This window comes from Motacilla alba, chromosome 3 (assembly GCF_015832195.1).
Source record: "Motacilla alba alba isolate MOTALB_02 chromosome 3, Motacilla_alba_V1.0_pri, whole genome shotgun sequence".
Lineage (NCBI taxonomy): Eukaryota > Metazoa > Chordata > Aves > Passeriformes > Motacillidae > Motacilla > Motacilla alba.
In genome coordinates, this window is record NC_052018.1 from 22320010 (window position 1) to 22346914 (window position 26905).

General features: G+C 33.5%; 1 protein-coding gene across 2 annotated transcripts in view; it reads right to left on the reverse strand.

Moving 5' to 3' along the window:
• CSMD1 (CUB and Sushi multiple domains 1) overlaps nt 1-26905 on the reverse strand; it is a 1065169-nt gene that overhangs the window by 235671 nt on the left and 802593 nt on the right. For both annotated transcript variants that reach the window (XM_038133051.1, XM_038133050.1), the window contains exons 13-17: nt 19720-19902; nt 17457-17783; nt 15527-15721; nt 10756-10894; nt 6383-6570 (exon numbers count right to left, since the gene is read on the reverse strand). In XM_038133051.1, coding sequence (XP_037988979.1) covers nt 6383-6570; nt 10756-10894; nt 15527-15721; nt 17457-17783; nt 19720-19902 — 1032 coding nt within the window. The remainder of the gene's footprint in view (nt 1-6382; nt 6571-10755; nt 10895-15526; nt 15722-17456; nt 17784-19719; nt 19903-26905) is intronic.

A 26905-nucleotide genomic window follows, 5' to 3' on the forward strand; every position in this document is an offset into this window, starting at 1 on the left:
GATGCTCAAAGGAGGCTGTGATCTTTGGGGAAGTCCACACTGGAGCAGGCTCCTGGTAGGATCTGTGGCCTGGTGGAGACAGAAGTCCATGCTGGAACAGCTTTGCTGGAAAGATTTGTGACTCTGTGGAAGACCTACACTGGAGCACTCTGCTCCTGAAAGATTGCACCCCATGCCAGAGCCAGTCATTAAGAACCCTAGATTATGAGAAGCATTCAAATTTTAAATATTCATTGAAGGCTGTCTCCTGGGGGAGGAATCCAATGCTGGAAGAGGAGTAGAGTCTGAGGGGTCCTTCCACTGAGGAGGAAGGAGCAGCAAAGATAATGTATGATCAACTGATCACAACCTTCATGCCCTGTCCCCCTGCAACTCTCAGCAGGAGGAGTTAGATAAAACTGATAGCGAGTTCAGCCAGAGAAGAACAGAGGGGTAGGGGGAAGGTATTTCTAAGATTTGAGCACCTGGGATCTCGCAAGGTTACTCCACCACAACTGCCTTCTTCACAGGCATTTCCTAGTTTCTTAGCCCGCTAAAGGGTGAAGAAGGTGCTGGTCCTCTCAGCTGCTTGTGCATCTCTAACTGTTTCTGCCTAAACTGTACTCTCAGTTTACTGCTTCTACCCTGCCCTGTTTATCCAGGACTACCATAAAGCCTTAGGAAAAAAGTAGGAGGAGTTCAAAACTAAGGAAAAAAAATTATTTATCAGGGCATAAAGTGAAGGGTTCAGAACTATAGATATGAGTATTGGAATCAGGACTACAAATAAAAATATCATAAATAATGATGCTAGCTTTCACAGAGAAATATTCTCTGTACCCTCCAGCTCTTCTTATATCTCAATTAGAATTCAGATTTGAAAGCTTATGATCCAGTTTTCATGAGGTAACCCTGACATACTTAAATTCTAGACAAGTAAGTTCCTCTAGACTTGACTGCATACTCTTAATGCAAATGTACCGTGTTAGCTAACAGTGCATTTTTAGATTCTTTTCACCTGGATAAAATTGCTTAATAAAGTCTCAAAGAAACCATTTAAGTCTATAATATTCTGCATTGTAAGTGCCCTTAATTTCATCTGCATGAAATTTTACCTTTGATGCACATTAGTTTTTTTCAGGTAAATCATGCCTCATATTTTGAAATATGTTAGTGTAGTTGGAGGTCAACAGCAGCACAGTTAAAATTCCTTCCTCTTAGGGCAGCCTACCACTCCTGCCTAAACACATAAGCTGCTTTGGCATTCTAAGTCACACTTAACAGGTAAACTCATCAGGTTCTTTTTAAAATGATAATTCAAAATTATATTGACTCCATTGTTTCACATTTTTGCAGGAAGACCAAAAGCTATAGAGAATTTATCAACTTCCAATGTCCTGACTGAAGTAGTAGTGTTAAATAATTACAATCAGTTCAGGCAACAGAGTTTAATTCCCAAGGAAAAATATTCAGTATGTAAGTTTCAGCAACCTGAACATAGCTGAAAATAAATATTTTTTTTGCCTGAAGATTTGATTATTTTTCATAATAGATAACATAAAATTAAATAATGGGGAATTCTTTGATATGAGAAATATGGCACAATTCTGGCACAAACGTGATAAATGTGGTTGGAAAATAATTGTAAATACTTGATTGAGAAGGAGCGCCGGCAATAGATCAAACTCTAGTACAGGCTACAATTATTAGCTACTTGGGACCATGTCACCATTATCAGTCTTTACCCCCTGCCTGTGAAGTCAGACTTATTCTAAACAAGTACAAACCTTTCAATGGCTCCTTATGTGTCATATTTTCCATGTTAGCAAAATTCTAGTCTTTTTAAACTGTGTCACAAACTGGACACAATAGTCTTCCTGGTCATCAAAGGAAGTGAAATAATTTTTGAACAAATCCTAGATAAAACAGTTCTATTTTACAAATACTAATGTATTTTCTGAAATTGTCTTTTGGTGTTTTAGATGGTTAAATACAATGTCTAGAAGATTCAACTTTTTGCAATACTACTACATTTTTCTCTAGATTATGTTGATTCTGAGAGATATCCAAATCTTTTTGTATTGTGTCTCTATTTTGTGTTTGTGCATGTCATTCTTGGTTCCCCATTTAGGTTTAGTATATTTCTTTATAGAATCAAATTGGTTTTGTTTTACACTCTTTCATCAGTTCATCTAGCTTGTTTTGAATTCCAACCTTCTCAATCATAATGCTTACTATCATTGTAGGTTGGAATCATCCTCAAATTGTAACTGTTTTTACATTGTCATCAAAATAATTTTTTTTCACAGCATCATAGAAGTCACATAATAATTTAGGGTGGAAGGAACCTTTGGGGTCATGTAGTCCAATCCCCCTGCTCAAGCAAGGTCACCTGAAGCTGGTTGCACAGAAGGATCCATTCCTGGATGCATTTTTAGTATCTCCAAGGATGGAGATTCCACAGCTTTTCTGAGAAACTTTTTCCAGTGCTTACTGTACCTTATTGTACATTTATTGTACTGAAATAATTTCATCCACAATAAATTTCTATATCTTTCTCTGATAGAGTTCTAAAAGCCTTATGAATGGCAGCACAGAACTATTTCCTCCCCTTTCCATTTCCAAATCTACAAAAGCAGTTAACCTGTCAAGAAAGAAATTAAGTTGGTTTGACATAATCTGTTTTATCAAATACAAGTCATTTATTTCTTATCATTATGTTTATCAGCTTGAAACTAGTATCTTTCAAGAGCAAAGATAAATATAATGTCCTTGATCCTTCTGGTCCAAATATCTTCTTTTTTTTTTTTTTCTCCATCCTTGCTTGGAAAAGTGTGTGCCCTTCTGAATTTTTTTAAACTTCCTTACAGATTGGAATTTTCAGACATAATTTTCAGTGGAGTGGTGCTTCCACTTTGCCTCTCAGTGGCAAGGAATTTCAGCACAGGGAATTTCAACAGTCCCTGATGAATAAAATATATTTACATATTTTAATATTGTGTAGTACCCTCTCTCCATATGCCGTACTTTTACCTTGAAAATGTTCATTTAATTATGTTAAGTATATGGAATAAATTATTGTTTTCTGCATAATTTCAAAGAGGAACAAAATGTTTAGTCTTGCCTGTGACAGCTGATTTTTGGTCAAACTTTTTTTGAGTAATTTTTTTCACTAATTTGAATGTATTTATAGATATTTTTTGTTACCGTCTTTCTGTTTTTTGTGCTTGGAATTAATATGTACTTTAGATTTTTGGGCTTATCCTGAGAGATCTGTGTTATTCTCAGATTGCTATCTATAGCAATATTTGAATATATCCAGTATCTGCATTATTAACTCTTGAGTTACATCATTAAAAGAGATTTTTAAATAGCTACAGAAACCTTTCTCAAAAATTAAAAAAACGAAATTCAAAAAAAGAAACAAAACAAACACAAAACCCCCAAAATGAAACAAAACCAAGGAAAAGCAATGACAAACCAAACCAAACCAAACCAAAACCACCAAAAAGCAAACAAATAGTTTGTTGTGCTTTTCAGCAAATTCTTTTATAAAGGACTTTCAGAATTCATTTGTAAGGACTTAAGGACATTCACCTACCAAATTTAGTGGTTTGGATTTTTGCAAACCATTAATTTAATCACCATATTGCTTCATTCTTTCACTTCTTACCAGTCATGAACTCTATTATTTTATGATCACTTTCCCAAAATCTGCCTTTCTTATTTAGCCTCTGTATTGATTCTTAGCCACAGTAAAACAGACTTCTGAAACAAAAAAAAATCTTCCCCAATATTTCAAATCTTTTTCCACTGACTGTATCCTGCCTCAGAAAATTGTATGAATTTTTTCCTCATATCCAGATTATTCAAAGGATTATCTTTTTCATCAAAAGAAAAAGTGTTAAGTATTTTGATGCTATGTTATCACAGCTAAAATTGATTGTGGGCTGTCTGATTGGTTTCAACACTTTGTCAAATCCATGAAGATTGCATATTTCTGAGCCTAAAAAGTTATTTTCTGAAACCTAATCTAAACAAATATCTTATTTTATCCACTGTGAATAAAGGATTATTTCTATTTTTTTACATTCTGATTATTTTCATCAAGAAAAATCACAATATTGTTTTAGTAGATTTTTAAATGGTCTTGATAAGGAATTTTTTTACTAAGATGGGTAATTTTTTATTTTTAAACGATTTCACTGACTTTGTAAGAGAATTGTAATATTTGTCAAATATATATTGATCTAAGTGTAATTTGACTGTCTCAACACATGATTAAAATATCTATTTTTCAGATAAGTTTTAGGATAGAAGGAAATATTAGTCCTCAAAAAGCACAGAATTGTAAGCAAATGAAGAAATAGTTGATCAATTTGCTTTACAAATTATCATGTTCTCTTATATTAGGAAAGAAAAAAAAATTCAAATATACTTTAATAAAAAAAGGAACAATTTACATTACAGGAATCTGCAGGTAAAGTATTTCTGTCTGTTGTCAATTAAGAACAAGACTAAGATTGTACAACCTACTTCACAGAACAAGGAAGGAAACCTCCCCACAAAAACAAACAATCAAAAAACCAACCAACCAACCAACCAGCTAAACAAGCCCTACTCAAAACACATAACTAGGGAAGCTGAGAGACTGGGAAAATGTAATTGAGGCATGAAGCACACTTGCCAAAAGATTAATTACTCTTAACAAAAAATGAATATTTTATCAGCAGTTTTACTTAAGAAATATTTTAGGCACTTCATTATTTTTTCTTTGCTTAGAAGCATAAGACTTAATCTACACCATCTTGCATTAGCTATTTTGAAATGTCATCGAAAGGCTGAATGACAGAAATTTAAGGAGAAGAATGAAAAAATTATTTTCACATCCTTCACAGTACCTTTACTGGGTTACATATTTATTAAAGCTATATAAAAGTCATATTGTAGCTTAATAGAATATTATTGCCATCTCAGATTCAACTTAGTTTAGCTTATATTGAACTTTTTATTTTAAGCAGGTTAAGAGTCTTCTGCTTCACAGTGCAGTGATTTACTTTATCATCAAATTTATGACTATAACTGGAAGATTTTTAAGATACTTCCAAATAAGACAGGGATTTAAACTTCCAAAAAAAAAATTTCAGAAACTTTTCTTAAAACTTGAAATTGACTACCTTGTCTTCTACAAATGTAAGAAATGTGAAACAAATAGAAGTTCTGTTGTGATACCTTTAAAATTAACAACTTCTACAGTTAAACCTCCAAGCAAAATCTAAATATGATTTTAGTCTCCTGTGTTCCTGGCAGATCAGTCAAGGCTTCAATTAGGTCTTTCTACCTGGTTTTGCTCTTTGAAAACACTGACTTTATGTACTCAGTACCTCCATGTTGCAAGTCATTTTGATGCCCTTCCCTCTGTGATGTAAACAACTGCTACTATGGAGTAAAGGATCACAGAAATGCTGCAGGAGCTCCTGGTGCTGATTAGCACAATAAGATAGACTCTGCAGAAAATTTCAGCTGTGTTACATGAACATACAGAACACAAGGCAAAATGGAGACAATTTTAGCTCTGTGTGAAATCCAATGTGAGGAAAAAGACAATATGAACAGTGAGGCTGTGATTAACTTAAGTCTTGAGGAGCAAATGCACTGACATGGGTGTGAAGTCTTTAGCAAGCTTTTACTGCATAACTTTTTTTTTTACTATTTGGACAAGCCTTAATGCAGCTGTAAAATATATCTGGACGGTATTCCAGATTCAATACTACAGCAAATTTACAGCAAGATTAGTTTCCAAATAAGAACAACTGATAAAAGTGATCTCACTAAGTTGGTACAACTGCAGTAAACACATAAGCTCTCTTCAGTAAATAATTAAGTGAATGGTTGTGCTATGATATAAAGATTAGTGTGACTTCAGACCATTTAATATATGTCATTTTATGCACTTAATTGAAAAGAAAATGCTATTATGATGATTCTGTAGTTTGCATAGAGATATTATTAATTTATTTGCATTTTGGAACCATTATAGATAAGGTGTCCAAGTCTGTTCAGCCCTACAAAAACCAGAAAAAAAGAGAGAAAGTGAGAGAACACAGGGGACATCCAAACAATTTATGTTTACCTGCAAAGGAAAGTTTCTAAAATTATTTTGCATTTGATTAAACAACTAGATCTGTAAGGACTCTGAATAACATAAAAGAACGCATGAAGAAAAAATTTCCAAAATTAATACTTCCAGAATTATCTGTCAGTACAGCATAGAATAAACATAATTTGTTTTTACACAAATATAACTACTGAATTTTATTTGTCCCCATTTGTTTGCTCATTTTATAATTGAAGGATTTTTTCAAGATTAAATAAAAATCTATTTGAGAAATACTAGACTTACTTTCATAGTGAATTAGGAAACCAACACTGGAACGACTGTTGTCTGTAGTGAACAGCAGATACATATAATTTCCAGTACTAATAAGGAACTGGGGTGCTTGTGTTCCGTGGTATTCTCCAATTAATGGCGATGAATTTGCTGGCCCATCTCTGACTTCCAAAGTGTCATAATTAACTTCAGTCTGGAATCTGAAAAGGAATATGCAAGTCAGCTGGTGGATGGAGGAGTGGTGTTATTTTCTTCAACTGATAGAAATGCAACCCACATGTAACTGATCAAGAATAACACACACAAAAATATTACATAGCTACAAAACCATCCATGTACTACTAATAACAATTAAAGAAGGTTTCGTGAATCACTTTCCTTGCTTATTTTGCTGTATCGTAAAAAAATTTAAGGGATTCAGTATACTTCAGCCATATGACTGGCCTTCAGAAAGACACTTAGTGGGAAAACTGGGTACAAAAATGCAAATTGTCTCAAACAAAATTGCAGTATGAAAATCCAAGAAATTTTTTGCCCTCAGGTTAAGAAATAGTTGGACACACTAGGAACATCTTCAATGACACTTCATTATTTAATCTCAATAATGTCATTATTTGATATTTGCTATTTGGCAAAAGCTGTTTTGTAGATAGTCAAGTGTTTAATTTTTTTTTAATCCAAAGATTTTATTCTGACATAGCTTGTAACTTTCCTTTCAGGTAAGCGTTTTTTGTCCTATGAAATAAAACAGTAAAAAATACTAGATTTAAATTAAGCCTTTATTTTGAAATCCATTACTGTTATAATAAGCGTGACTTCTTAGTTTACTTAAGTGTGTCAAAAAAAAATCAGGTAATAAAGACTAGAAAGGAAATTAAGGAGACTAATGAGGGTTGATTTTCAAGAAAAATAACTTAAAAATCAACATTAAACCACATCACATTTCTCCAGTTCATAATGGATATCTATGTCATCTACTAATAGTTCTTAAATCAAATTGCACAAACCTGCTCTTTCTCAAGATGAACTTGAACTGACACTTTTTATATCAGATGCTTTTCAAGATAGTTTGTGGTTAAATCAGATTCTGATATGCTGTAGCCTCTAAACCATGCCCACATAAATTTTTCTGTCAATGAAGTTTGTGCTATTATACAGATATTTACACTGCTCTAAATATATTTGCATGCAGACCCAATATTCTTATTTTCATCTTTCAGAAATGCATATGTTGTGAGATTTTTCTCTTCTATTCCCATAAGTCTTGTTAGTTCAACTTCTGAGAGCAGTAGAAATCCCTACACAATACAATATTTTTCAAAGTGAATGCCTTTAGCTGTCTTGCCAATATGGGACACATGTAGTGGTCTAGAGATAAGAAACTGTATTCTTGTAATTAAAGAAAAGTGCAAAATATTAAACCCTCAAGAAAGGAGAAATACACGTGACATTCCTTCGAAGTGTAAATAAACTTCATGCTTCATTACAAAATGATTACAGAATGACCAACCTCCCATCCCATTACATTTTCCAGAGCAAATAGCATTGCTCTTGTAAAACTATTTTTACAGATACATCAATAATAGTAAGACCAAGTTCAGTTTTAGCCAGTATTTAGTATTCTTTCTAGCTGTTCTCTCATGGTTCCCTGAAAACAAAAACACAGCCATAAGTCAGAAAGCTTTTGCTTTGCTATCAGAGCTAATGACTGCTTGGAAACTGACTTAGGCACTTTGTCTCATTCCTTCCTCTTCACACCGAAAACTCTAGATTTATGGCACTTTATTTGGATAAGCTGGATAAAATCCAGATTATTGCTTTTACTGCTATCTATCCACTCTGACAGCAGAAAACAGGGCTTGCAGGTTTGCTAATACATTAAGCATTTTCAGGACCCATTTCTGGCAATGAAAACAGCTAGAATGGAATGGCCTACTCCACACTATTAAATACATCCTTTAGCCTCTCAAAGAAGGAGATACTATTCAAATTTCCTATTATGAATGGTTGCTTGCCCACAGTAATTCCTGGCTCTGTTTGATAATTATTTGGGAGAATGCTAGTTGACAAACTCAAGAAGCATGTTGGACACCATTTCAACAGTTTAGTTGCATAAACACATGAGGTTTTGCATCTGGAAAGGCTCACTGAGTACTTAATTTACCAAAATAGACTGTTACAGAGGGTATCACTAAAGTACTTGACAGTTTTTCAGTGCCCTTCCATAATTTCAGAGATTATGCATTGATTTATCCTGCAGCAGAATGATGAAAACAGACAGATACAGCTAGGCTGCTTTAAATACTTTATTTGTACTCACAATGAATCGACTAAAGACTAGTAATTGAATAGTTCAATTATTTTGACAGTTATGTTTGTGAGGCAAACTAATTAGAAATAAAGTACCCTCAGCCAGCAATTGCAGTTTTCTTAGCAGGGCAGTATGATAACAATGGATGGAAAACTCTTGCTGGAGACAGAAATCAGAAAATAACTCTTAACAGCAAGTGCTACTCTGACAATGATCTTTATTCCCAGTAGATTCCTGCTCATGTCAAACTTTAATGTGATTTTATAATTCACTTATCTGATTTTGAGGGTTTAAGGGAATGAATTGTCTTTTTAATTGAGCTGGGTTTGTTGCTGGTTTTTATTTTTAGTCTTTGCACTTTCCCTAAAGTGCTAAATCAAGAAAATTCGTTATTGGAAGTTCTTCACCGCTGCTGAAAGTACTAAATTAAGGGTTACATTTTGAGTTTTTAGTTTATTTTAATATTTATTAGCTTATTCATATTAGTAAGAGATGGGATGTCCTCCAAATGTACATAGATAATTTTTAAAAAACTTAAAACTATTATGCTATTCTTCATACAGTTGGGCTGGTTTTGGATACAGAGGTTAGTTGTATAAATTATCTAACTATTTTTTAACAACATTCAAAGTACCAAAGATCTTCAGGTCAGCCATTTTTCTTTTACTCCTTTCCTCATGACTTGATTCAATTAGATTTTATTTTTCTGTAACCCTTCCAGGCATTAGGCACAATTTGAAATGCAAAATGTTTCAATGTACAATAATCATAGGGTCATGCAGTCACTTGCTGCTTCTTCTGGAAAGTTTCTAAGGACTCTGGAAAGGCACATTTGTCTAGAAACATTAAAGCTTCATTAACTCAAGAGTGAGATAATTTACATTATTAATACCACATTTGTACAAAGCTTCTTTCTGTTAGGTATGTCTTTGAAGCAAGTCATATAGTGAAGTATAAAAGGGTTCAGTTTTCCCCAAACTAGGCTATACACTTGACAAAAATTTATTTGTTGATTAGTTGACAAAATCAACTACTGATTTGTAATTTGCTAATGTTATATCAGACAGCAAAGTCAATTTTTCTTGTAAGCAATGAAAAAAAATTTCCATGGAATTTTTAAACTGGGTAACAAAGCCTTCGTGTTGACAAAAGAAAATTTTATTGTAAAAAGCAAGGTTATACTATTATTAACAAGCACAACACTTTTAATGAAAATTATAATATGATGTAGTAAAGGTAGACAATTTTCTAAACCTTCCAGAAAAGCTCCATAAACCTCCAAAGCAAACATGGAAAGGTTTTTTCCTTGTCTACCAAAACCAATACGCTGAATGGTAATACCGTTTTGCAATTGAAACAATTAGGGAACAGCAACAGAATCCAACTGCTATTAATGCTGAGATAATATTGAAGTAGATTAATTGTGTATCTCCTGTACTTCAAAAATTATATGTGATCAGAATTCTCCATTTTATAAACTCCAAGTTGTTGTTTAATGTCATTGCAGTTCAATTTATACACAAAACTCCAGAATTCTGCAATGGAATATATGTGTGCATCTGTCGAAAATTCAGCAAATTGAGTTCTTATACTGCACCACATGTCACAGAAGCCTATGTTTCTCATTATTTTCTCAGAAATATTGTCATCATACTTTTAAGGTCATGTGCATTCTGCAATATCTGCAACTTAAGGCAATGCATTTCCTTTTATAAAATGTAAATGCTCCATCTTGTAACATAAACTGCTATTTACATTTAAGAAGACATCTCTGAAAACCTCAGGCTTTGAATATTAATTTTAAAAAATTGCTAATAAATATTAACCTATAAATACTATGAAGTCTTTAATGAGAAAAAAAAAGTCTTAAATTTCTGGAACTTCCCACTGAGTACAATGGAAGCAAACAACACATTAGAAAGCTTTAATTGCCTGCTTGTAGGAATAGTATTGTGACTGTTGCAATGAGGTTCCTTTTTGTGGTTTGAGTTCTTAAAGTATATGCCTATTCTTCAATAATAAAACAAGTGTTTATACTCAGACCTTACTTCTTGTTTAAATTTATGACACTCACTTGTCAAAAGTGATCTTAATGGAATTTCCTGGTCTTGCTTCAATCACCCATTCACAATTAAGTGAGTCCTTGTAATATCCTGGCCAACCTGGTGGCAAGATAACGCCACTCGATGCTGTCAAATGTCCACCACATGGTGCTGAAAGAAAAAAAAAAAATGTATATTTGTAACATAAAAATTATTTATAATATATTATAAATTCAAAGAAATCACAAAAAATCAAACTAAAATGCATAGAAATATGTTTAATATAGTTTTAATAGTTTAACACAGCACTTTGATTTCTTCAGACTCATAAGGCCTGCAATGTGTCTTATCAAGACTTACTACTGTCTATATAATTTAACACACAGAGCATGGCACTTGGGTCTGCGAGCCTTCCTTCTGTTGAAAAGCACAGTATCTTATTAAAAAATGATACTGTCTCATCACATTTAGATCCAGTAGGATTCCACATTTACAAGGAAACATAAGACAAATTGTTCCAAGTAATTATTACCGCTGTTCTGTGCCACCTTTTGGAGTAATCACTGATCTCAGTGGAACTGGCAGTTGTAAATATTCCACTGGATCATAGAATGGTTTAAATTGAAGTGATGTCTGAAAATCATCTAGTCCATTTCGTGCTCAAAATAACAGATTGCACAGAAGCATGTCCAGTCAGGATCATGACTTTTCTCCAAAGTCAGACACTTCCCAGACTTTCTGGACAATCTGTTTTAATATTTGATCACTCTCACAGTGCAAGGTTTTTCTTATCTTTGAACAGGTTGAACAGTGCAAGGTTTTTCTTATCTTTCCATGTATTTCAGTTTCTGTTAATTGCCTCTTGTCTGGTCATTTTGCACCACTGAGGAGAGTCTAGCTCTACCTTCTTTAAATCGTCCTGTTAGTTATCTGTACATATTGATAATATCCCTCTTGACTCCTGAGCCTTTTCTTTTCTAGTCAAGACAAGCCCAGTTCTTTCAACCTCTTTTTGTATGACAGATGCTCCAAGTCCTTCCTTATCTTTGTGACCCTTCACAGGGCTCACTGCAGTACATCCATATTTCTCTTGTACTGTGGATCCCAGGAGTGCATACAGTGCTCCCAACACAGCCTCACCAATGCTGAATAGATAGGAAAGATCTGTCATTTAGTTTCAGCCCATCTCTCCTGCCTCTCTCATCCCTCTGAACAGCAGCACAAACATCTGGAACACCAGCCACTCAGCCCCAGTTTTACATCATCTTCAGACTTACTCAGAGTACATTCTGCCTCAGCATTCAGTGCAGTACTGAAGGTTTTAAACAGTATTAGGTAGGGGATTGACCCCTGGGCTACACCTCTATCAATTAACCTCCAGTTGTGACACTGCCTACAATTCTATAAGCCAAATAGTTCAGTCAATTCTGTCCACTTCACTGTTCACTTCTCTAGTCCTTACCTCATCGGTTTGTCATTGAGAATTTTGCATGACACGGTGCCAAACATGTTACTAAAACTGAATATCCATTACTCTCCCCTCATCCATCAGACAGTTAGTCCTACCACAGAAGGCTATTAGGTTGGTCAGGCATGATTTTCCTCTTCATAAATCTATGTTGATTACTCCCAGTCACCATAGTTTTCTTCATCTTGTCCTATTTTTGGCTTGAACAGAGTTAATTTTCTCACAGTAGCCTTGAGGGGGCAGAGTTTGCAGCTATGTGGGCACACCTGGGTGGTTATTCTATGCCACTCACACAATCTCTGCAAGTCAGAAGTCAGGGACTTCACTTGCAAGAAGAAGAGAATGTGACATGGGGTGGAGGAAAAACATGAGCAAGAGGACCTGGCGGGGGGGGCATTTTATCTTTGTCTTGGTGGCCACCCACACTTGGAGCCTGGTTGGGTGTGTTGGTCAGTCAGGCAGTGGGTGAGCACTTTTTTGTATGTAAATCACCCTCTCTTGTATTTTTGTTATTAATATTGTTGTTCTTACTATCTTATCTCATTGCTGTTTTCCTATCTCAACTCAGAATATCTGCCTTTTGTCTCACTCCCACAAGGGAGTAAGAGGAAAAGAGCAGCTGCATGTGGCTTAATTTCCAGCAGGGTTTGAACCACAGCCCATGGTTTGGAAATGGTTTCTAGGAATATTGTTGCATCACCTTTCCCAGTGATGGAGATAAGACCTGTAGCTCTTCAGATCTTAGACTGGAATTTCCTTTCTTCCAGTCCTCTGGGATCTACCGGGTTTAAATCATCTTCCCAAGATATTGAGTGACCTTGTGATGTCATTGGATGGCTTATTCAGAAATCTTGGCTGCATCTCATCAGACCCATTCTTCTATGTCAAATTTGTTTGAATGTTCTCTAACCTAATCCTACTCCTTAAAAAGTTTTAAAAAAATGTATTGCAAGAGGGCTGTTAAAATGACAGGGCTAGACAGGGGCATTTTTCAGAGCAAAATTAAAGGATTTTGGAGCAGGATTAAACAAAAGCAGAAATGACAGAACAAATTTAGGAAAATATGAGTCCCTTAAAAATTTAAGCTGTCGTGGCACAGGACCTTGGGATGTTATGTTTTACTAAAGGCTATGGCACAGCATAACACAGGAACACTTTCAAGGTCAGGTAGAAGAAGTCAATGATATCATTATCAGAAAATTCCACATTTCAGTGCAGGAAATCTTGCTAGATTTCTTCTGTTTCTCTAAGCAGTGACAAACCAACCTATTATGCCATATAGAAATGGATGGCAACATGAATTTGTGAGTTGTAAATTAACATGCCTAATTTTATTTCAATGTTTTTAGCCACACAAAAAAACCCACCAACCCTAATCAGAGAGGTTTATTTGATTTCACTTGACTTGCACTTGTCTCTAGGAATTTTTTCCAGATTTGAGTGATGAAAGCAACCCACAAATCCTGAAACACACCAAATTTTCTTTGAAACAAAATGAAAGGCCACTAAAATGGCATTTACCTTACATGTGTATAGTTAATGAGGAAATCATAAACTATTTATTCCATAGTGTTTTTTTAATTAAATTTCATCATACTATGAGCAAGAACAGTCATAAGACTGTTGATCCTCAACTGATAATGGCACTTCATGTACATAATTTATTTAATGTATTTCAGGTGATTACGGAGACTGTTATGTATTAAAAAAACACAGAGCAGAGCAACAACAACAAAAAAAAACAACCAGTTGTTCAGAAATCTCAGACAACTAGAAGCAAACTAAATCATGCTTAGGATTCTTGGTCAATCTATAATCCAAGCACAGAAACTCCTTCAATTATCAAGAGAATCCACATCAAAAAGGAACATATCCTGAACCTAACTACTTCCTTCTGTAAAAGAAACAAATGACAAAATCTAAAAAAAACAACAAAAAAAAAACCCCACCAAAAATTCACCAAAAACCCTCAAGCCTACTAGTTTAATCTTTCATCATTAAAAACCAAGTAAACACTCCAGAAAGTTGAAGGAAAGGATAACTGAGCGATGCCCATATATTTTCTGGAAAAGCAATTTCTGTAATTTTTTTCTCTCTTTTTTTTCCCTTCAAAGAGCTCATCATTGGTCTTTTATCTATGCAGTTTCAAAAATAAAATTACACAAAGATTAAACTGAATACGTTAACAATTGAATCTACAGTTTCAAAATGAGAAAAAAATCTTCTGACAAAAAGAACTCCCTACTCCCTGCTTTGGAGTGAGCTGGGTTTGCTCTAAGAATAAAAGAAAAACCATGCTCCACTGTGTAACATGCTTTAATCAGGGTAAGAAATTTTGTGCATTTAATCAGGGTAAGAAATTTAAGTGCAACACCCAGGTACACATACAATTCTAACAGACTGCAGACATGGGAGGGTTCTTCAGTATTTATAAATTTTCTTTGAAATTCACAGTCTTGTGAGAACTGAGTTCTCAAATTGCCCAAATAACAGGAAGGTGGTATTATCCAGATCCTTAAGTAATTGCAATGACACTGAAATTAATGGAAATGTGAGATTTAGAGGGTTTGGATTTGTTCTCCCCAAAAAAAACATTTTAATCTGGAGTCTGTCTATGTATCTCTTGTTTAATAAAATGTATGCACTTTGAAAATGACTTTTAAAAAAGATACTTTAGTCATTTATTACATGCATTCATGTGCCTTGACTTTAGGACCTATAAGTTAAGCATCAAGCAATTCTTCTAATTGTATTTCATTCTAAAGAGAGTTTTAAACCTTAGTAGAGATCATCTTAGTCTATTTATTCACCTAAGAAAGGACAAGCAAATAAATATGGAAATTTTGGGGAATATCATGGATATTAAACATAGCTCTGGTTTTCACTATATTTCTCAGAAATAAGTGTACTGCAGGTTATAATATTACACACACAAATCCAGGTATATTCATTTTGAGAAAGTTAAAGGGGTAAATTTTCAAAAAGGACTTCCAAATAGAAGCTTTATTTGCTTCTTATGAGTTAGATAATTGTTCTTCAGTATGTTCAGCCAAAACAGTTATAGCAGTTATAATTCACAACCGAGTAATGATGGTGACAATCAGAACTTGGAAACAATAGCAACCAGATTTTTAGAATGCTAATTTATTCCAGGAACATAAAAGCAAGCTATCTCGCTTCTATTACTGTGCTTTCACTTGACTGGAAGAGTGTTAAGATGAATTAATAACTTCAGGTAAAGCAGTCTTATTTATGTGCAAAATGTAAAAAGTAAGCTAAATTTAAATAGTGTCATTATTCAAACTGTAGGTGTAAAGTAAAGATTGTGCCCTTACCTTCACAACGTGGGACAGTTGAGCTCCATACTACATTTCCATCTTGCATAATACAGGTTATGGATTCAGAGCCTTGAGTCTTCACAAAGCCATCATCACAGTGAAAGGAAACAGAACTTCCCAGAAGGAATCTGTCTCCAAAACGCCTCCCATTTATAGGAATGCCTGGATCGTGGCACTCATTCTGACCAAAGGCTGATGAAAACATAGTAATAATGCTGGTAATAAAACCCACAATAACAGCAACAATAAAACCCATCCCTTTATGCTTTGTGTCTTGTTTTTTTGGAGGAGGAAGAGAATAATATTTCAGTTGTAATACAGTATATGTAAGACCTAAAGCATAGTAATATACAGTTCAAAGTATAGAAAATTTCTCAATAAAATGTCAGCTTCAAATCCAATGACCTGCCACATAGTTGGAACTCAGAAGTTTTTAGATATGTGGCTTAGATACGCAAGAATAATTTGCCTAATTTTTCCTCGGAACAAAACCCAGCAGTTTTGCCTCTAACATAAGGGAATTGGGGTTGTTTAACCCAAAGAAAGGGAGGATGAGGGGAGCCCCCATTGCTCCCTAGAACTACCTGGAAAGAGGTTGTAGCAAAGTGAGTATTGGCCTCCTCTCACAGGTACTAAGTGATAAAACAAGAGGAAATGTCTTCCCCTTTTACTTCCTGCTATTTTTCTAAGGACAAATTATCCCCTCCTACAAAAGCAAAAGACCAATTTAGGCATCTAAGACTTAAAAAAGACTGAAATAAATGAATTCTAGCTTTATGTGGGGAATCTTTCCAAATACGGCAAGAAAACATCTTGGCCACAAAAACTATTATTTTAATTGACACAACACAGAAACAGTGCAAAAGGTCTCAAAGACAACTTCATTGTCAATTAACTTCTATAACCTTAGAAGATAATTTCTTCAGTTAAAATGATAACCTCTGTATAAGTTGTGTCTTTTAATGACTCATAAAACTTTTAGGAGAGTTAGCAATCTATGGCAAATGTAAAAATGTTTTCTATGTGACAATGATGTTAGTCGTTTTCTATTGAGGGTATTGTTTAGTAATATCTTTTTATGTAAACAAAACAGAGGGCCATCTGTAGCCAGATATTCCTTAGTCTGGTTGCCCAAACAGGAGACACTTATTTTCTCAGCAGCTCTCCATATGTACATGACCAGTAGGTCCACATTTAAAAGCTTTTGGTCTGGTTGTCCAGTTACAATTAAAATTTGTACATTTGAAAACAGCCTTCTCAAAGGTAGCACATTCTTAAAATTCGTAAAGGGACAGGAGCCAGATAGAAGGATGATTCTAATTCCGTGTACTCTTATAGGAAAGACTTCTGCATCAGTTCAGCTGTGTTATAGACACTAGAAAAACCACAGAGTGTAACTGCTATGTGTAACACAGAAAAGAGATCTCTATTATTAGGGGGTTTTTATTCTTAGATTCCACCCCATTCAGCTAGAAAAAAAAAAACATACAAAAGCAAAATACCTTCCCACAACTATTCATTTTTATTGATGATTACTATTATGCTTTTCCAATTAATATTTGGGGTCTAAGATTAATACCTCTATGAACTTATTCCTGATGGTTCCATTGAGAAGTATATTAAATTACATGCATTGGATACTTTGATGTGAAAGACCTGGACTTTAGTTATGGGATCTGCATTTACGCAGTTTGAACAAAAAAGACAAATAATGAACAATGAAAGGAATTCCTCGCACTATCACAATTAAAATAAACAAATGATAAGGATTCAGATAAGCTACTGAATACAAGGAAGACATCTGAAAATAGTGCAATTATACAATCATTACAATCTACTTCTGAAATAAATATAAATATAAATATAATGTTTTAATTATTATGAAGAAAGCATAAAACTAAGCATAAAAAACCCCAGAAGTTCTTACTTGTGTAAGTGATATTAAATCCTCTTCCAGTGGTAGAGTGATCTGACTGAAATTCAAGTCTTACTATGTGCCCACTACTAGCCAATTGAGAAGGGACCTCATTGCCAGAAAATGTGCCAAGAGGTGGTAAATCTGAAATCCCATCATCTTTGATTGTAAGGTAGTCAAACTGAGGTTCTACATCAAAGTCGTTGAAAATCAGATGGATTCTGCTTCCTGGCTCTGAGATAATTAACCAAACACAGTTCATATTGTTCCCATATTCCTCAGGATAATTTGGAGAAAGAATAATTCCGGATGGTGTGGTGAAGTTGAAGAAACATGAAACTAAAGGAAAGAACAATAAGACTCTCAAAATACTATCCACAAACTTTATAAATGTTTGTCTTTTCTATTATTTCTATTTTTATTATTGTTGAGGAAAAGGCCTGGATGTCAAACCTACTACACATGCAAGCAGAAAATGTTTAACACTTTCAGAACAGTTTTCCAATGTTTTGTTTCCCAAGTGAATCTGAGTGACTGAAGCAGGACCTGCAAGAGATATGCATGTAGCGAATACCAAGAAAGTAAAAGTAATGCTTGATGCATCAGAATTTGCAAAAAATTGGCAGGTTTATTCTAAAATGAAAATATGATCTCCAAATTTGAATGATTTTCTTTCCAACATTGATTAAAGTATATTTAACAATAAAAAATCAAGCACAAGGGCCAGTTTTGTCTGTAGTATACAAAGTTCATTCCAATGTAAACAACAGTGGAAATTTAGATGTGACTGAATCAATAAATCTTAAGAGTACATGGTCTGAACTTATTTTACCCTAGTTTTCCTTTGATGGCATAGAAAGAAACCAAAAATGATTCATAGCTATAATCCTTTTTTACTATTTTGAGCAAATTTTCATCAAGACATTGCCTAACTGGTTTCAGCATCTTGACCTTGTGACAGGTACTGTAGGCAGAAGTACAGTATATTCAGAAAAGGTAAGACTCACTGAATATTAGTTAACACAAAGGACAAGCATTATTCAGCTCTTTAAGTGTGTCAAACTGAACTCAGTGTATGTAGATAGATTCCATGCTTTTTCATAGGGCATGTGGATATGTAACACTGGAAGCACAGTAATGTATTTTACATTGTCAACAGAAACTGATATAGCAATCCAATGCAATGCAGCACCATGAAGAAACACAACTTCTGTCTTCCAAGAGAACTGCAGCTGAACTGTCTCTGTGCCTAGGCTTTACGTGCTAAGAGACAATTCAGCATTGCAAGGCCTATTGAGGATTATTCTGGTCCAGAGCAATTTTGCTGTTTGTTAAGCTCTGTACTAACACTGCTTCAAAGTACAAACATGTCCAAATAGAGTAGGATACCTCTCAAAGGTTGTGACAGTTGTCAAATCCAGTACTGATTTGTATGACTCTTTATAGGAAAATTTTACATGATCTGCACAATTGAAGTGCCTAATGTACCTGTGTACTTGAAAGATTTGCTCTATTTTACAAAAAGGAAGAAAAAAGAAATGAAAAAAATCCAACCCAACTAAACCAACGCCCCCCCCAAAAAAAACCCACACAAACAAACAAAAACAAAAAAACCCAAGCAAACACAAAAAAAACCTAACCCAACAACCCTCTTTTAACAACAAATATATTTTATCTTTTAAAATAAAAACCAAAAAAAACCCAAGCAAACATAAAAATAAAAACTAACCCAACAACTCTCTTTTAACAACAAATATATTTTATCTTTTAAAACAAAAATCACAGCTAATGACCTTACCTCAACTTTTCCTATGTTCGATATTCTTAAGTTCTTTATATTCATATTCACACCTTTGCAATATATCACAAAAAAAAAAAAAAAAGAAAGCCAATCTTTTCTTATGTCTTATGTGGGTTTTGCAGGCTGTTTTGTACTGCCCGAATGAAATTTGTATGTGCCACAGAGTCCTTTTGAACACTTTTCTGCTATTAGGAGTTGCTCATTTAGAATCTAATTCAATACACATTTACATGAAGAGTGTTAAGTGGCTCAATTACATATAAAATGAGTGTAAAGAACATTCTAAAAACAGTCATGCGTGATGTTCCCCATAAATGAGCCACCAAGTCAATTGAAAAAAAAAAAAAGCAAATCATGATGGAAAAAGTCTTCAAGGTACTTTGAAGTATTTTCTTGTTGATTAGTCATGAAACTTAAGAAATGCAAGAGGTTAAGGTCAGAAAAATAACACAGAAAAAATATAATAATTCTTACAAACACAGCTGGGTTTGTTGCCAGACCACTGGTTATTTTGTTGACATGTAATCGTTCTCTCTCCCACCAATTCAAAAGCTGCTTGGCATTCAAAGGTAAGTGTGTCTCCATGCAGAAAACTGCTGCCAGTCCTTTTCCCATATGATGGAATTCCAGGATCTCCACAACCTCCTTTCTCTATTTCTGAATATTGAAAAATTCAAATGCAATAATAAGGAAAGTACAGTATCAGAAGTACTTTCAAAATATTTGGCATTATACATTAAACTAATATTTACAGCTGAAAATGAACTAGAGGTAAATGCTGTGCAACTTCCTCAAAGATGACTTAGGATCTAAAGTTCTTTCACAAGCTAATAGCTTCCATACCTGCACTGCTGCATTGCTGAAAATAACAAAATAGTTGTATCTAACCGCATGACTGCACCAAGTTACAGCATATTTGAAGGTAAAATTGTAAAGCCACAGTCTCCATCCTACCCATGGAGACATTATACATGTAGATCATTTTTCTTGCAAAGTGCTCATACTAAAGAATCTTTTAACTCTCACATCTGCAATTCCATTTATAAGTCTATTAACAATATGATTAAAAGTAAATAATTTCCTAATAGAGTCAATAGATTTCAGTTTAAAATAGCTGAAATATAATAAAAACAAACTTGAGGAATTATTTCTTAATCACATACTTCAAATTAGAGCCACATTTTTCCCAGCTACATTCAGCTTGCTGAAACTAAATTAGCATTTTGGATAATACTTCAAGATATTCTCTAGGAGCTCCGTTTCTTAAATTATTTGATTTGTAGATCTCAAATCTACATAAACCAGATAAGGCTATAAAAAATTCAAGTCTTATGAAATTTATGAATACCATAGGTATTAGAAAAGAAAATACAAGTATTAATTGCCTTGACAGAATCATCTTGCAAAATACAATACACATGGCTGCTCATCAAAAAAATGAAGGCACCATTTCTTTGCTATTAAATTGAAAGCATTTTTTTAAAATTAACTTGACTTTGATCAGAAAAAAATAATAACAAAGCACTTCTGATTCTATAAACCGTGTTGCTGCACATGAAATTAAATTCTGTAAATCTCATTCAAATAAAAGTACAAATAAAGTTCTTGGTATCTAAAAAATTTTACAGTTCAGTCCAAGGTATGAAATCAGAAACATGCAAGATAACAAGAAAATTCAACTCATTGAGTAGTAATAAATATTAACATAATTTAGCACAATTGAAAATGTTTGCTGTCAAATATTGTTAAATCTAATTATGTTAAATCCTGGCAGAAGTGTATACCTTGACTCAGCAACAGAAATTTTAAGGATACAAAATTTTAAGGATACAAAATTATGATATGTGAAGTCAATCCACTATGTTTACACTGTTAAAGTAGTCATTAACAAATTGTTGACAGACATGTTCAGAATGGTATGGCACATATTTCACAATGTAATAGTTTTCTAGACCTGCTAGTGATGCTGTGCCTAATGTACCCATTATTATTTTATTTAAATAATTTGTCTCAGAAGAAAGTTAGAATGTATAAATTAATAAAAACATTTTCCAAAATTTCCAGTACACAAATACAAAAAAAACATTGGGAGAGAAATTTTATAAAGAATATTTATAAATAATGATTCAAAATTATACATACAAATGCTTTAATGTAGCTTCACTTGTCTGCTCCTACTGAGATATTGTCTTTTACTTCCACAGAATAGCACTGAAAACCAGTGTTTTCAGCTATGCACATCTTTACACACCTCATGAAAATGTGGGGAGCCACAGAAAATCAGAATACACATTTTAATCACATTTTAGAAGTTCATCTCCCTCACTGACAGCAGAGCTATATCTAATCCAGCATGTGAGAATGATTGTAAACTCTTTGCCAAACTTAGGAGATGAACCAAATCCTTTTTTATTCTATGGGCATAGAGTGGTATATATAATATATATATGCCCATATGAGCATATAGTGGTATGTAATTCAGATTTATAAATATCTTATTTTCAAGCACAAATACCATAAAAATTAAAAATTATAACACTAATTTCAGATAAAGCATTTAAAAATATGTTTAATTCTTTGGAAAAATAGTTTTAATAAAATAAGTCTGATAAAAAACAACTGAATGATAAATTTCAGGTTCTCTAAAACACAATAGAAGGATTTTTTAATCAACTAATTTTATACTGAAAAGACAAATAACTCATAAAGGATAACAAAAATAGTTACATTACCTTTATTTCTATTTAAACATTCAGGGTCTGTGAGTGTTTGTTCAACATAAAAACAGTCCAGAAAATATGACTGATTTATAAAACACTTCTGAAGATGTCTTATTTGCATTTTAACAATAAATAACTTGAAAAATTCCATCCAGGTGTAGGAATCCATTTCTTCACAAACCTTAAATTGAAGACTGTATGTATCCCTTACAGGAAATTTTCTCTAGTCAAAAGTTATTCAGGCTGACAGACAACACTCATTGTAATTCATAGAATCATCACAGGATCAGAGAATTTGGGTTTAAAAGGGCCTTAAAAATCTCCTTTCTTGACAACCTGTTCCAGTGCCTCAGCACCCACATAATAATGAGTTTCTTCCTCAAATCTAATCTAGAACTACCCTCCTTCAGTTTAAAGCCATTCCCCCTTGTCCTATCACCAGACGCTGTTGTGAAAAGCCCCTCTGCAGCTCTCTTGAAGGCTCCCATTAGGTACTGGAAGGTGCTCTAAGGTTCTAAGGTGTCCACAGAAAAGGTTTTTAAGCATCAGACCAGTCTGCTCAGGGAAGTGGCTGAGTCATCATCCCAGCAGTATTTAAACAATATGCACATGTGGCGCTGAGGGACATCATTTATTTGGGGAACTGGATTAATGGCTGGACTGATGATCTTAAATGATTCTCTGATTCTCTTCAGTCAAAAGCTATATTTCATTACATTAACAATCCAAAACTAAGGGAAGACACATAGGTCCAAACTAATGGTTTTGTATTTACACATAAAGAATATTCTTTCTTTATAACTAGATCTAGAGTAGTAGGTGTGTAATGATTTCCAAAATTTTTCTGTCCTCTGGGACTTTGCACAGATTTTTTTTCTCCGTTGTCCTTTCTGATACCTGTTTGACTTGTACTGATTTTGTCGTTGAACAATTTTGTAAAATGACTAAATGCAGCTGAGATGCATTGTGTGTATTGCTCCAACACATGTATGGATTATTCTGTTTCATAAATGAAGAGATGCCCTGTATCAGTTTGTTAAAAAGGAGAACATTTCAGACCAATTCCGTTGAAGTTATGTTGAGCTCTTAGAAAAATCCTGTGGGATAGAAAATGTTCTTAAAATAACAAACATGAAAAAAAAATCTATGCTAACCTATTTAGTGAGGCAATTAAAGCCCTGTTCTTTTAGGATGATTCTGTGTACTCATTCAATGTTGAACTTCTTTTGATCCGAGTTCTTAGAGCTGTGTAAACTTCATGAAGTTTGCACATAAACTCTCAAGCCTAAATTTAAACATCAGCTTCCTCTGGTTATCAAAATATTAATATTGATCTTATGCAATTGTTCTTGGCTTTCATGTACTTCTTTCAATAGCCTGGGGAAACAGACTTTTCATCTTGTTTGTAAACTAGAAATATTTACTCAGTTTCAGGGAATATTCTTTCTTTCATGTTAGAAGAATGACAACATTAGATTTCTGACTTTAAGGTCATATCTCTGAATTTAATTGAAAGACATTTCTGTTTCTCTGTTTTCTTTCAAATGAAGAAATATGGCAATTCAAAAGTGATGTTAAGCATTTAAATATGTATCATGACTACTATTTGAAAGGTGTCACATTGCAATTCAAGTATATTTTGATGTAAGGACTTTGACTATGGTGTCTGAAATGTTTAATAACATAATACATAGTTTAGATTTTGCACTCTTAAACTTACTATTCATGGAAGGGGTAATTAGGTATTTTTCTCCTTTGGTACTGGATTAAAAATACATAGTTTAAATTAAATTCTTAGTGTTGCTGTGTTTTCATTTACACTATCCAATATTCTAGCTTAGACAATTAGTGAATCATCTAATCTTTAAATCTGAATCTGGATACAACCCAAAGAGTATAAATAATAATCTCACACATTAATAATGCAGATGCATAAATACAATTTAAACTAAATATGTGTTTTTAACACATGTGAGTTGAGAAAAAATCAATTTTTGAGACATAAAATAAACTTCAGGTTTTTATCAGAAAGTTGAACTCAGTAGCTTTAAAACCTAAACTAATTATATTTCCTAATTATCATCTTATTTATAGTCAAAATAGATTATGGGAAGCTGTGAACTGGCACAGGTATACATTTACTCCCCAAAAAAAGAAAAGAGAGTTTAACATTTAAACTCCAAGAGGTCACAGAAATTCATGTTCCATGTATGAGAAAAGTGATGATTTATTTTATTTCCTCTTATTCCTCATGCCTCCCTGTGCTAACAGTCATAATAACTAATGTAGTTTAAAAACAGAAAGGAGAAACTCTTATGCAAGCAAACCCTTATAAAATGAGGAGGAATAGAAAGAGGCTCAGGTTTGTAGAAGGGGACATGAGAAAAGGAATATTATATACATTACTCCTGCAATGGAACATAGGAACTACTACCAAAAAAGAGAATGGTAAATCAAAACTAATTAAAAAAAAATCAGATAGCACATAATTGGACTGTAAAAGTGCCTATTAAAGCTAAAATGAGGTTAGCCTACCACTAAAAAGAGGATGGCCTTACATGGCAATTTTATAAATGATAACAATTTGATCATTATTCCGGTAAATTTCTTCAAAGAAATTTAACAGTGCAATTTATTATCAGTCTCCAAATACAAAAGGAGAAGGCCTTCACAGATCATATAGTTCCCTGCTGCATTTTAAGAGGCTCTCACATTTTCTCTGAAATGTTTTGTCCTTGCTGTTATCAAAAAGACCACAGATCATATCCAGTAGATTAATTTTTGCTGCTTCCACCTTATTGCATTCTGTATCAATATTAAAAAAAAAAAAAAAACCAAAACAAACATGACTTTGAAATCAGATTGATGAAAGACCCCAATTTTCTGAGGAAGTCAATTTAAACTGACAGTTCACTATCATAGTGTATGGTGGCTTGCTGGTAATAATAACACTGTATTGCATCATATTTTATAAAAATCCTTGAAAACAATAAAGCAGAAAACAAACTTTACGATATGTTCTTTAAGTTTAATATATACTGTGTACTTAAATATTAGTATGTTATTACAGAAAGCAGAAAAATAAAATGTTGGTGTGTTTACAATCAATTTTACATGTTCAGAGGTTAATGCAGATCAAATATGAACAGCAATGAGAAAAAAGCTTTTTGTTACTTGTTGCAAAAAATTATATGATATCTACTAACCAAGCATATTAAATTCATTACCAAAATTTGTAGAAAAATAAATATGAGCAAAAAATCATTATTATGAGTTTGCAGGCACAATGATAGATTCTGATTTGACTAGGACTAGGACTCTAGGAAAGAGGCTCTAATAACTCTATGAAACTGTAATAATTCTAACTAAATAATTCTATGAAACTGTAAGCTAATGAAATTGTTAAGAATTCTTGGGAAAGGAACAGTGAACAAAATAGAGAATATAATTCTGTCCTCACACAAAAACCTTCAAAAATTTCATTTCCTCATTGAATTTTACATGTAGTACTGCTCTTCCATTTAAAAAAGGTAACATTAGAAATAAGAGAGGAAAACAAAAGATCAAAGTTACTGAGGAAATGAGAACCAGTTAAATAGGCTGGAAATCTCTTTTTCTGGGTGGTGAAATACATGTGTTCAAAAAGTTGTTGGACAAATACATGGAAGAAAATCTTATTGGGAGACAAATTCTTTGAGACATGCATCACTGGAAACAGAGAAAATATTCTGTTTCTTGATTTATCACCATTTCCCTCCTAAACACCCATTGTTGTCAAGTACCAATATGCTTTTGGTCTCACTGTAGATTTTTATTGTAATGTTTTGTGATAAGAAATATTATATTGTTCAAATTATAGTGTTCATCTTGCTTTACTAGTAGAAAGAGTAGGGCCAGTCAGCACAAAGGACCGAGCAGTGCCCTGAACAAAAAGTTAGCATGGAGTTATCCTGTGGAAAGAAACTCAAGAGTGTTATGGAAAATAGGAAGCACAGGAAAAAGGAAGCGCAGCTGCCTCAGAATTTATCAGAATAAGGTAAATGTGAATATTGTGAAAAGGCAAACCATGGAATGAGGCTGAATGCAGTGACAAAACTTGCAGAATTAAATTGTCCTTAAAATTAAAAGAAAAATAGCTAACAGGAAAGGAGAACGAAGAACACTTTTTCTTATCTAGATAAAAATGTTTAAATAAAATTAAGAGAAGGGCAGGATAGGAAGAGAACAGCCTCAGGACCGTTTAGAAAATGCAGACACATTCAAGGGAACAGGGCCTAATCAATTCAGTACTTCAAGAACTTATGGAGAACAAGGGAGATCCCACATGACTGAGCAAGGTCACATGTATTAACTGTCTCCAAAACTGGAGAGAAGAACCAAGGAACTAAAAAAATACCTGTGTATCTAATTGGTCCCCTCTAACTGGGAAAATTGTATGCTATATCTTCCTTTACACGGGAGTATCCTTAAATATCTGTACTTAAAATTACCCTAAGTTCTGACAAGAAAGACGTGGTAGCTATCTAGAAAGAAAATCAGTGAGCTGTCACTAGCAAATCATTTGTTAACAGGATTGTAAAGCCAACACTGATCCATAGGAAAGTGATGGAAGCACCAACAAAAAAATACTATTTCTAAAGGGTTAAAAGACAAAAATATAATTACCAGTAGTTAACATGGCTTATGGAAAATGTGCCATGTCATCAAACAATATGTTTTTCAGATTATAAACTCAGATGGCACAATATATTTGGACTTTTTTCAACCTCTTAAATTAGTGGCACATGGCATTCTAATTAAGAACTGGCATCATAGAAAATTAATTTAGCACACATTAAATGGATTGCAATTAAATAATTATAGTATTTTGAAGCAAAAATGTGAAAAAAGAATTATCATTAGAAAATATAACTTCTTCAATTAGCTTAATCTGTACTTTT